The sequence below is a fragment of the Zootermopsis nevadensis genome, unplaced genomic scaffold (genome assembly GCF_977971745.1).
Source record: "Zootermopsis nevadensis isolate Lab colony 2312 unplaced genomic scaffold, Znev_1.0 Znev_ptg000019l, whole genome shotgun sequence".
Classification (NCBI taxonomy): Eukaryota; Metazoa; Arthropoda; class Insecta; order Blattodea; family Termopsidae; genus Zootermopsis; species Zootermopsis nevadensis.
This window is the reverse complement of record NW_028259151.1, coordinates 10,015,933-10,028,060: the sequence shown is the minus strand read 5'-3', so window position 1 is coordinate 10,028,060 and position 12,128 is coordinate 10,015,933. Positions and strand designations below refer to the sequence as shown.

The 12,128-nt window shown below is 40.7% G+C and overlaps 1 protein-coding gene across 2 annotated transcripts in view; it reads left to right on the top strand.

Moving 5' to 3' along the window:
* The window catches only part of LOC110838517 (uncharacterized), a 56,274-nt gene that overhangs the window by 33,451 nt on the left and 10,695 nt on the right, over positions 1-12,128 (top strand). For both annotated transcript variants that reach the window (XM_087351288.1, XM_087351287.1), the window contains 6 exons: positions 38-231; positions 2,305-2,378; positions 5,849-5,946; positions 6,787-6,890; positions 7,662-7,841; positions 8,374-8,589. In XM_087351288.1, coding sequence (XP_087207414.1) covers positions 38-231; positions 2,305-2,378; positions 5,849-5,946; positions 6,787-6,890; positions 7,662-7,841; positions 8,374-8,589 — 866 coding nt within the window. The remainder of the gene's footprint in view (positions 1-37; positions 232-2,304; positions 2,379-5,848; positions 5,947-6,786; positions 6,891-7,661; positions 7,842-8,373; positions 8,590-12,128) is intronic.

Sequence of the window (12,128 nt, the reverse complement as noted above, 5' to 3'; positions counted from 1 at the left end):
GAGTTGATACAGCTCTTTCTTCTCTTGGTCGTTACAGAAGCCGCCCATTTGGAACCCGGGTATCGGTCAGCCGTTCAGGAAAACGCTCTTGTCGTGTCCTTGCAGATGTTCAACTTGATCCTGGAGAAATGCGTGTCTCTCCTCAGGGAACAGTTGGAACAGCCCACAGGGACTGAGCCTCCGCGGCTGATAGTCGGCGAAGACACGCAAGTTCTCCTGCCTGCAGTCAAGGTAAGCGATTTGCATTTGTTACTAACACATGCGTCTTATTAATTAATTAACTAATTCATGTCCTTCGCCCCTTTTAGACCGTGAAACCGTAACTTTCAGGATGTAAGTTTCTGTAGCGAGATCTCGAAAAGAATTAGTAATAAAGATGGTTCTAGGACCAGTTGTATTCATAATTTGCCTAGATTGAACGGCGATTTTAAATCGCATTAAATTGTGGGATGTTCGCAATTGAAAAAATATGTGTACTCAACGTTTAAAGTAGCCCATCGTGGTTTTACCGTTGCGTAGTTTCGTGTTCGTGATTAGTTTAAGTTCAAGATGGCGGGTCGCGTTTCTAAAAAAAAATTAAATGTTACGCTTTTGAAACTCTTTGAGTTCATCAGAAAGCAGTTCTTCTGTCAAAGAGAATGCGTGTATATTTAAAAATAAATTGTGTAATTGTCTTTAAGGAAGTCAGCGTTGTTAATGATAGGAAAGAAATTCAGAGTTATTGAATATGAAAGCGGGTGGTACACATAGTTACCATTAGGCTTTGAAGTTTTGTGTGTTTTCTCAAAATGTACGTCGATAATGCACTATCGGCCATTCCTTCCTTTGTTCCCTATAAATCCAGTTCGAACTCTGTGCTTTTGGGGGAGGGGGGATATTTTGAAAATGTCCCTGACCGTCTGGCCATGCCTTTCGGAACGTATGAAAGTTGTTCAAGTTATGAACTCTGCTACGAGTTCGGGGTTGGTTGTCAGTAGACAAGGCAGAATCTTTTAACATTATTAATGAACTGTTTCGTCACGGAACAGCAGAACGTGCCAGGTTTTTCTGCTGCGTTGCAATGGAGCGCACCTCAATGAAAAGCAGACCTGACTTCCTTAGGTCGTGTCCAATGTTTAGAGTTTTGGCCCCTCGCATCACAAAACTGATTCGATTCTCACAGACGAAGTGTGCAGCAGACAGCTTTTTGCGAGATGCTTCATCTTTCTTCCATGCCCTTCCATCAGTCTGTCCGTGTTCACAATCGCTAGTATTTTTCTGTTTCCTTTTTACGTGAGTTTAACCTCGCGAGATGATCGGAAGTTTTGTTGAGAAACGTCGAAAACCTCGAAAAATGCACAATTAACAATTTGAGTACGCGTTTTAATTGTGATATTTTTTGGGTTGCGACACTGTATAGTCAGGGTAAGATGGAGGCAGAAGGTTCCTCCGAAACGTTGGTTACCTTCTGTAGACGGTGACACATTCCAAAAGATTGTAATCCAAACATAAACACCTCAGATAACGAGATGATAATGTTGCGTCATACTGTGATGATTATAATTGTTTAATTTTAACCGTCTAATCACAATAAAATATTTTATTAAATATTAAAATATTATTATTACAATTAACATTTAATATTTAAAATATTTAAAATATATTAAAATGATGCTCTTTCTATCGAAATGTTCGATTTACAATTAGAGCATCATCTTTTTCACGACATGTTTCGGTTTTCAATGAACCATCTTCAGGTGTATAATCGATATAAATTTAAATGTAATATTCTAAATGCAATCCTTCGTCAGATGTCCATTAAATATCAGTTATCCTCTTCTAGATCTGACGAAGGATTACATTTAGAATATTACATTTAAATTTATATCGATTATACACCTGAAGATGGTTCATTGAAAACCGAAACATGTCGTGAAAAAGATGATGCTCTAATTGTAAATCGAACATTTCGATAGAAAGAGCATCATTTTAATATATTTTAAATATTTTAAATATTAAATGTTAATTGTAGTAATAATATTTTAATTTTTTAATATTTAATAAAATATTTTATTGTGATTAGACGGTTAAAATTAAACAACCTCAGACAACGTAAGTATGAATTTGTTTTTCCTCGTTTACATTTTATATTGCTTTGTGATCTAGCTAAATCGTCAGTCATGTGTTACTTACGGCTGAAAGATGCATATTTATTTGTAAGTGAACTTTAAAGTGGCGCTGTTATCAGTATTGTATTTGGATACGGTTTTAATATTATAATTTAGCCAGAATTTATCGAGGATCGTAATGAAGTGTCTCTGTCAGGTTTGGTGTGATTGGTTGTTATGCCACAGCGCTGTGTGGAACCCGCCGCCTTCCTGCATCGACTACAGGGTGGGGTAAGTATCTTAAAGTATGAGAAAGTGTTGTGATGTATTCCGGATGTGTATGGAGTCGAAAGACGCCAACGAGGAAGCTTGTGCAGTTTCCTTGTGTTCGAAGAAAGCTCTCAGAGGTACTTCGTCGACACTCGTCCAATAGGATGCCAATATCCCCCGAAGATTGAGATATTATTTTGTAAACATTGTATAGTAAATCATACTGACTTGAAGTAGACTTGCAATTTGAAGTGTTACCCTCCATAACTGTTTACAGAAGCACTTCCTGTGGCCATTGGACGCTTTTAGACTCATGCTGACGCCATCAAGCTCCCTTATCAATAATAGCACGAAATTTAGAAACACCCTGTATAAGAAATGACGGTGGATGAGTTTGAAATTGTGTGGAAGAATTTGGGCGTGTCTTGTTTTCAGCCACCGTACCAGAATTTACTTAGGAAACTGTTTCTTCAATCGGGATTCGACCTGGGGACTTCCGAATATGAAGGAGTAAAATGTGGTCGTGTTTTCTGTCTGCACAGCCCGCCTTCTGATTCTGCATTGTCTTCCAACAGCGTCTCATCATCTGTTTACATCCTAGCTGCAGTAATTCCTTTCTGTTCGAGTAACTCCACTGGGTGTGTACGGACGATAGGCGTTCTCTTATCCTCGTTTAAATCCAGGACTAAGAGTCCAGTTAAGTGTCTTTAGTCAGGCAGTAGTTGACTGACGTGGAGCTTAACCCTTTGAAGCCGAAGATCGTCTGAATATTATTTATGAATTCAGTCCGTACCGCGAAGAAAACACTACACCTCACCATTAAGAAAATCAGCTGGTTAACCCTCTGAAGCCGAAGCTCGTCTTCATATTTTTTACGAATCCAGTCCGTACCGCGAAGAAAACACTACACCTCACCATTACGAAAATCAGCTGGTTAACCCTTTGAAGCCGAAGCTCGTCTTCATATTTTTTACGAATCCAGACCGTACCGCGAAGAAAACACTTCACTTAACCATTAGAAGTCGAATCAGGCGGTACCACATAAGATTTAACAAAAGAACATCCCGGTCAAAGCCTTAATCTTTGTTCACCGCGGGCCCTCGGAACAGAAATGCGAGAATTTTGCATCGCCTTAGTGTTATGTTACACGCGTGGCGTCCCTTAATTGGCTTAGCGAAGACGCAGACTTTGGCAATTTCTGAAGGTGCCATCAGCATTTGCGCGCAAATCCATAAAAATATTATGCAGGCCGTTGACGTCTGATTCTCCTAACTTCTAACTTCCACAAAACAATCAGAATGTTCTCGGCATTCTTCCTGTCAAGGGGAGAACAAGCGCTGGGATGATGTTTATTGGCCGTGTCAGTAATTAGCCACAGAACTCGTTTTAAGGGCCCCGACCAAGTGCGGGTATAAATGATGGCGCGCGGGGTCGTTCGTCTAACTGAACTTGTCAAAAGTATGTTAGGTTTTTTTGCTCTCGTAAATGACAAGGATGTAATAAAGCTGCTGTTAACGATGGTTAGTGAAGGAGAGGAACACTAAACGAACACTGTCCTTTTATTAAAAATTTCGGTGTAATCGGAATTTACCAGCGTAAAATCAAAATCTAAATAAAGTTTTTTTTTTTTGGAAATGTTGTTTATCCGTTGATGTAAATCGCCAGCTGGATTGAAAGCCTCGGTTATTGCAGATTCGTCTTACGTTTGGTGAAGTTGAAGCCTTAGGATGATCTTCTGGAAGTGTCTGGATCTTTTGCAAATGTTCAGGTGCCCGCTGGAACTCCTGAAAGTTAAACCTAATTACCGGCCATTCATCGGATCTCAGAAGGTTTTAATTTCACTGTTTGTGTGTCTGCTGTCTCACTCTGCGTTGTACATTTTTTTCTCTAAATACCTCCTCTGCCCCGTTGCTGATGTTACGATGGGGTGAGACTTAGTAGTCTCCGTGGAACTGGCTCATTAGCCATCCTCCTGACGACTGTTTCGATTTAAGGACGTCATTCCTTGCATATTCTAAATAATTTCGCATTTATTATGTATTTATAAAGTAACTTAGCTTGTTTGTTTATTTTCAGAGTTTATTTACCTTACGTTGTTAGAAAGATGTAACCGTATAAATATGAGTTTGTGATTTTTCGTGCTAGATGGGTTTGGACGACGTCGTTCGCTGCTTAATAACCACAAAACAATTTCATTACAACATCTGTGTTCAGAAAGGGGCGGGGTTTGATCGACAAAATCCGACAGCGACTGGTAAATGTAATTAGATCGACTATCGCCTTTATTATCTTCTCGCTTGTCTGTTCACAATGCGGGATGAAAAAAAAGAAGACTTAAAACGTCTTGATATTCCATGAAAGACGGCCGCGAGGGGTACTCAACATTAAAATTCATGGGTCGTAAAGAAACATGTACTCCTTAGTGCAACAGTTACATGGTGAAGATGCCATCGCTGGTAGATGGGCTTAGAGCAATCGATTTGGTACGCTCACTCGCCGATGTACGCATCGTCCATCCGTGATCATGAACGGCCAATCTAGCGTTCTTTTGAGATGCGTGGATCGAAAAGAATGTATAATAATGGTAACTCGTGCAGGTGGCATCATGTATAAATAAGTAAGTGGAAAATGGAAGAAGGTGACGAGGCGACGTAATTAATGCAGATGCAATTAAGTCCTGAGGTTATTGGACTGCCTGGTCCAAGTTGTTTGTTGGTTCGTAAGACGGCAAAGGAGATTCACTTTATCTGCTGTAGGATTGTATTCCCCTGTAAAGTAAAGTTTGTCCCACTATACGCCATGTAGGCGCTTGGGGGGAGAGGAGGTATAGCTCCTCTCTTTCTTGACCTCGGCACTAGATGGGGGTGAGTGTTCAGCATCACGCCCGTTCCGGCTTTACCCCATAGCAAGGATCCCGGTACCCATTGTAGAGGAGGCTGGGTGGGCCCCAGAGCCGGAGGAAAAATCCTCTGCCCCCGTCGGGGATCGAACCCCGGTCGTCCAGCCCGTAGCTAGTCACTATACTGACTGAGCTATCCCGGCTCATTGTATTCCCCTGTAGACCTGTAAATAATTATAAAACATTCAGTGTTGTATGGCTAATTAGAGGAGGGCCCTTATTGAGAAACTAGTGGTTCCTTGACTTGAAATTCCCAAATTTGTGGCACCCAGACGTCCTATTTCTTCAAGATTCATTTTGTATTATCCTCTCATCTATGCCAAAGTCTTCCCATTGACCTCTTACGTTCATTTTCTGTTGAATAGTTTATTCCGAAGAATCTGTTACAGCCTGAGATGATTTTTAAGTTGTCATGAACACGTCATACACGTGTATTCTCATATCAGACATTAACACCGTATGCCACATAACAGAATCCTGTGACATGTGCGTTGGCCACGAGCTTAGTTTGGTCTGGAAAATATTAATTTGTGTAAATAGCTCGAGTTGTGACAAATGTTTGCGTCAGAGAATGGCCGCCTATTGTTCGCAGACCTGCAGGAGATGCGTGGAGCTGGCTTGCATCTCTGGTCAACCTTCTTGAGAAGTTGGAGTATCAGAAGACTGTTTTGGTTACGGGACCCAGAGAAGGTCAGTGTCTATCCCGATTAAGTATTTAAGATATTTTGGTTTTTGTGTTAGAAACCTTTTCTTTGATGAGCGCATACGAAGGGCGTGACTTTGAAAACGTAAGTCTGATTTATGATAACAACGCGATAGATGCGTGTCGAGAATTATCCCTTCTTCACCCTGAAGTTTGTAACTCCAATATTTGCTGAGATATTGAATAGTCGTAAATGTTTTGACGTGACTAATCACTGAAAGCTAAGTTTTCAGTAGTATGCGTGTTTTGTATGCACTGATGTGTTTGTAAGGAGGAATTGAAATTTTAATACAATTAAGTTTGAATTGTAACATTTTAATTTAATAACAAAACTGGTTTTGCGAAGATAATGAGACGATTAAACCCTGGAGACTCATTTTAACCGAATACTCGTACTATTTAATGCATCACTGATACGAGTGTGTTTGGTTGTTTATGTGACGAGCGGATTATGTTGCATCAGGTTTACGTTAGAAAGTACATCTTACGTTTTGAGCTTTTGGCACTGCTTTAACTTCATTACTTTTTACTTAATTTTGTGATGGACTGGCTGTACGCATTGAATTTGAATTATTTGTGAGTCACTTTAAGAATAAACTCCACTAGTGATATTCAGCAGAAATGGTCAGGTTAGAATGAACGTGTCTTGTCGTACTCGTGTGACATTTTTAAATGTGTGTAACGTTTAATAAATAGAGGTCTGAGTCGGTATTTTTGATTTCATATTTTCAAACCCACGATACAGTAATTATTGAGCCCAAGATTAAAAAGTAATGTAACTGATTATGGTTTGTTTGCACCGAGAATACCACAGTTTTTGTTCGCAGATTATGAACTTGTTAGACTGCCAGAAGATTCCACTTTATGTGGTTTTACTCCGCTGATGTACAATGACCAGGAACCCATTTATACGAGCAGGGAGACCGACATGGTAAGCCTTCTTTTGTTAGCAGATACAATCCTGTATCTTTACTACGTGGCGTATTTATGTATTTGTATTTGAATGCTGTGTGCTGTTTCTTTATTCTGGTGTTGAAGAAGTTTTTTCCAGCTTTCCTTAAAAGTCTCCCTGTAGCAACTGACATGGGAGATTCTGTGACATATTAAGAACGTCGGGGTCCACAGTGGCCATGGGTTCGAATCCCACTCAAACCATGGATGTCTGTGTCGTGCTGTCCTGTGTACAGGTAGAGGCCTTGCGACGGGCCGATCCCTCATCCAAGGAGTCCTACCGAATGTCTATAGATCGAGCCAACGAAAAGTTGGGACCCGCAGTGCTCAGGCACTTGAAGAACGGGTCGTTCCCAGTATCCAAATATTAAGAATGGTTGTCATCAATAATTGACTTTTTTGGCCAAGTTGATTAATTCATTAAACAAACAAACAAACAAACAGGCTTTGGTCACTGATTTTTTCCTTATGAGTCTGTGAATACATGCAGACGTACACTGCTTTAGCATACAGATTATATTTTTAATATATTATTTAAAATTACTGGTAGCATTTAGGATGCGTGTTTGTAATTTTTGATGATTCTAAGTTTATGCCATCGACAACTCTTCATTTCACGTCTTTGTTTAATGGAATGGAAATGTCGTAACCCTACCTGTTTCAGAACGGCGTGATTGAAATTAATGTTTAATATTATAGTCGACGTGCTTGCATTCTGAGTAATATTGTTGTTCAACGATTTCTTTTTCAGGAGCTGGCTTATGTAGTTTTAAGGATCAGAAAAATAGTTTTCTTTGGTACCGTGTTCCTGTGTGGGGTTGACCCGCCTGTCTTAAAGCTACAGAAATTTGATAGTGGATTTAGCGAGTATGTTTCTGTAGTGGAGTCGTCGAGTCAGGGTTCACCGTCTTCGCTGCCTGAGGAGGACCAGGTCAGTACGAGCGTGTTCTCCGTCTTTGCTGTTTTTCTGACCTTATTAAGAAGGCTTTTTCTACCAAATTCATGTCTCATTGTTTTTGTATTTTAATATCTTGAACCCTTCTGTCTGATTTCGGTTAATCACCCTGTAGTTTCGATGTCTGAGTCCATCTGGATTTCAGAGAAAGTTGCTACAGCGTATTTATAAACGTCCTGTATTATTATACATCGTATTAAATTTTATGGCGCGTAATTTTATTGTAGTGACAATAGTAAGAAAGTTTATGTATTTACTGAACTATTTTCGTATGTGTTATTCATGTAATATGTGGATCTTTACGTAATTTGTGCCACGGGAAAATTTTAAACGTTAAATTAGACTTTTAAATTAAGTTTAAACCCTTTATTAGATGTGACACATGATTAAATTAATTAAGTTTGTCTTATTCAAACAATTTTTAATCCAAATTTCGTATGGGACGTGTTTTCTGCTGTGTGTGCCTGCAAAAACGGCATTTGTTTTGGATGTGATGTGTTAATTTCAGAGTGATTCGGAATTGGTAGTGGAGAGCTTTAGCGAGGATGAAGATGGCGACGCAACTGTTGACAAGGAAGGTAGAACAGAACAGACATCTGTTTCTGGCAAAGAATCGGATCCTAGCTCAGCTGTGGCTCCTGCAGAGATACAGAATCTGCTGCACAGAAAGGAAGAACTTGAAAGACGACATCGCAAACAGGAAAGACATCGACAGCGAGTGCAGGTAGGAAGCCGCTGCTTGAACCCGAATGCAACATTTTTGGTTAAGGAACTCCTCCAAGAATATTCCGGAAATGTTTTCTGCCTTCTTGTGGATGGAAATGTTGGTTTTAAGCAGCAGCATTGGCCACCTTCGATAGGGTCGTAGGCTCGTGCAAATGAACGTGGAATAAACACCATAAAAATATTGCGTATGGAGTCTTCTTGTACAGTTTGTACAACAAAAATTAACCACTGAAAATTCCCAAACTGGAACTGACGTAAGCATCGGCTGGTGTCATAATTTAGGGATTTATAATCCTTTTGTGACTTTTCTGCGTCGTCCATTTATGGAAGCGGACGCCAAAATGTCTGCCGAATTGGAAGAAACACTGGAATAAATGTCGGTAACCTTTCTGAGTCGCGCGACACGTCCTGACAGCAGAGCCCAGGTCTGTGTTTTGCCTTGTTCTGGTGTTTAAATGAAGAACTCATTTGTGAGTTCAAATTCCGATGTCTACATTTGTATATTATTCAACGTCATGTTTCGAAACTTCTGAAATCGTAGAATGAATTTGATTAGTAAAGCCAAGTAACAGCTTACGTCGACAGTTGTCGCCATTATAGAGGCTCTGCACCCTTCTTTGGTCGTAACAGCCACGGTGGTCTAGCGGTCAGAACGCTGGCCTTGTAATCCTGGGGTCTCCGGTTCGATTCCGGGCGGTGCCCGAATTTATAACTTGTGTTGGGCAAGGCCGTGGTCTAGGCAACACGGAGTTTTCCTCCGTGGCATCCCAACAATTACTCCATTCACACACAGAAGAAGGCAATGGCAAACCACTTCTGGATCATCTGCCAAGAACGTATATGAACAGGTCCCAGTCCGAGAAAAGGATGGAAGGATCCGGTTCATATGGACCTGTCGTCAGACATAACACTAAATAAAATATATAAACAGTAGCGATAAGTCATTACAACTGTAGGCGTATTTTGTGTGCGGAAGCATTATGTTAATTAGTTTTTTTTGTAGGTGCAAATTATTCGCAGCACAAAACTACTACGAACGCCTGACACTGCATAATCGTGTCTGTAGGCGTGGCTTGGCAGTGCAGTTTCTGGTGCGCGCACGATTTGTGATCTGATTACGACGTTGAAAAGTAATTTTGTGGGCTTTACGTTTGTCCCTATGTAAATATTTACGCGACAGCCAATGTTTTTTTTTGAAGTGTTCCGACGGACTTTTCCTCCTGAATCCATACGGTACTCCGTGTGACGCCGACCAATGAATGAGCTCTGGCTAATTTCGGCGGGAAAGTCTAGAGCTCCAACAACATGTTTACATCAGGATTGAACTAAACTGAAATCAACTTTAGCCAACTTCAGCAGCTTTGTGGACAGTAAATTCGAGGGGACGGTCCGACTTTTCTGCGGGAGATTTATCAGCCACGTGCTCATCGTCTAGATATTACACGCAACAACGCGTTCAGTATAAAAAATGTCACGCTACATTTCGTATTTCTTCTATGCGTGATCCTCTGTTTAGGTACGCGTTTACACGAACATAGTTTTACCGTTAATATAAAAGTTTATCTTATCGGAAGCTTTTCTCTTGTGACTGAGAAGTAAAGTGAGCCCAAAGCCTTTTGATGTTTTTCGAATCTATTTTTCCCCTGTCTTTGCCGAGTAATTTATTTTTTCGTAGTGAGAAAATAAATTGTTTTCAAAGTAGTCCGTGACCGTGTAATATCTGTATGGCTTAGCTAAACAAACTCAATGGAGAACAATCTTTTAGGAGCTGTTGGCACGTGATTTTCGTCTACGAATCCACAGCGTCCATTACAGTGTTCACAAGACTCCGCCAGGCTCAACCAGCTGAATTATCCACACTTCGGATTGTGTTTAAATTGCATTTAATTTTCAACTCCCATCAGCACTTTGGTTTTCCGAATAATCTTCTCCAGAATTTTTTTCCGACTAAAACTCTGTTCGCAGTTTTCGTCTCTCCGATGCAAACGCATGCTAAGTTCCCCACCCATCTCCCCATTAATTATCAAGCTCCTCATTTTGTAATGTTATTTTTGTTCAAAGCCCAATTATTCTTTTCGGAACTTTCAGAGTTTATGAGATTTGAAGTTGTCATGGCGGTCGAAACGTCGATGTTACTGTTGTGGGTTGTGACGTTATATTGACGTGTATGTAGTCGCGAACGTTTCGGATGAATATACTGCCTCCATCTTTAGGTCTGAATATTATCCGGCTTTAGGATCGAACTTCGGGGCTTCAGACACCGATTAACGTCGCCCCGGAGGATGTGAGATGGAGCAGCCCGTGGACCTCGATCGGCCTCGGTAGTTTCGCAGGGCGCGACGGGAAAACCAGACAGTGAGATGGGATTTCTTATAAAAAAGTGACTGAAATCGCTCGCCTTTTGCATTTTGAGGTTTTCGACGCGAACTACACTTACTCATGAACTTAATTTATGTGAACTTACATCTCCAGTTCGATCTACATGTCCAGCTAATCGTAGTCAAAAGGAATTTATCGGCTTTGAACGGATGCACGTCCGACGTTTTTGGTCATTTCGCTTCAGGTCAACGTCGTACTGGTTTCTTTCTTGCCGGATGGATGTTAAACATTCGTCAGAACGCCTTTTATGGTGTTTTAGCTCAAGCTTCTAAAAAAAATAACAATGCGGGTAGGTACATGAGTGCCCCGAGCGGGTTTTGAACCCGAGACTGCAGCGGTCCCAAGGCCATGTGCGCCTTAGACCCCCCCCCCCTCCATCTGATTCTTTTTCGTGCGGGTTACGTGTTGCCTGCGGCCAAACGTGACCGGGTTCATAACTAAATTCATTTTCACAGCCAGCGTAGCAAACTTCATAAGCTACGGGAACGGGTTTAATTTCGAGATAACAGAAGCCGAAACTGTGACTCAAGAAGACATACGATGCAGGCACTGAAGGTGGACCAGCTGCTGGTTTGGGAGTCTTATTAATTTCGTGTGTTTTGCAACTAGAAAGTACAGAGTTTGGAACTGTAAGTGCGGGCCACCTCGGGGATCCGAGTATCTAAAGGTGGCCCACCCACAGATTTGTCAGTGAATTGCACAAAAGAATTTACCGAACACATATTACAAATGTTTTTGTAGGTACAAGTTTAAACTGAAAGGTACTTTGAGGGTTCTCCTTAGGACTTGCGACATATTTACGTTATTATTCGTCTTCATAATAAGGAATGCCCTAAACTGCTGATATGTTCCACAAGCGCATTGAATAATCTTCATTTCTATATATAATAAAACTATAGCGAAATTAACATGCGAACATTTGGACGGAATTTCTTAAGCGTCCTTCGTCTTCGTCACTTGTGTACCAGTTGGCGAGAATTTCCATTTCTGTGGACACATTTTTGGTCCTTAACTGTGTTTTCTGTTAGCGTTTGTTCTGTAGACATGCAGAAATTAATCATATTTGTTCACTGTATCGTCCACCTTTCGCAAAACATCGGTGAAATGTCATGTCTCAAGTTATAATGGACGCGTCCTAAGATTGCAACGTTGTTATCC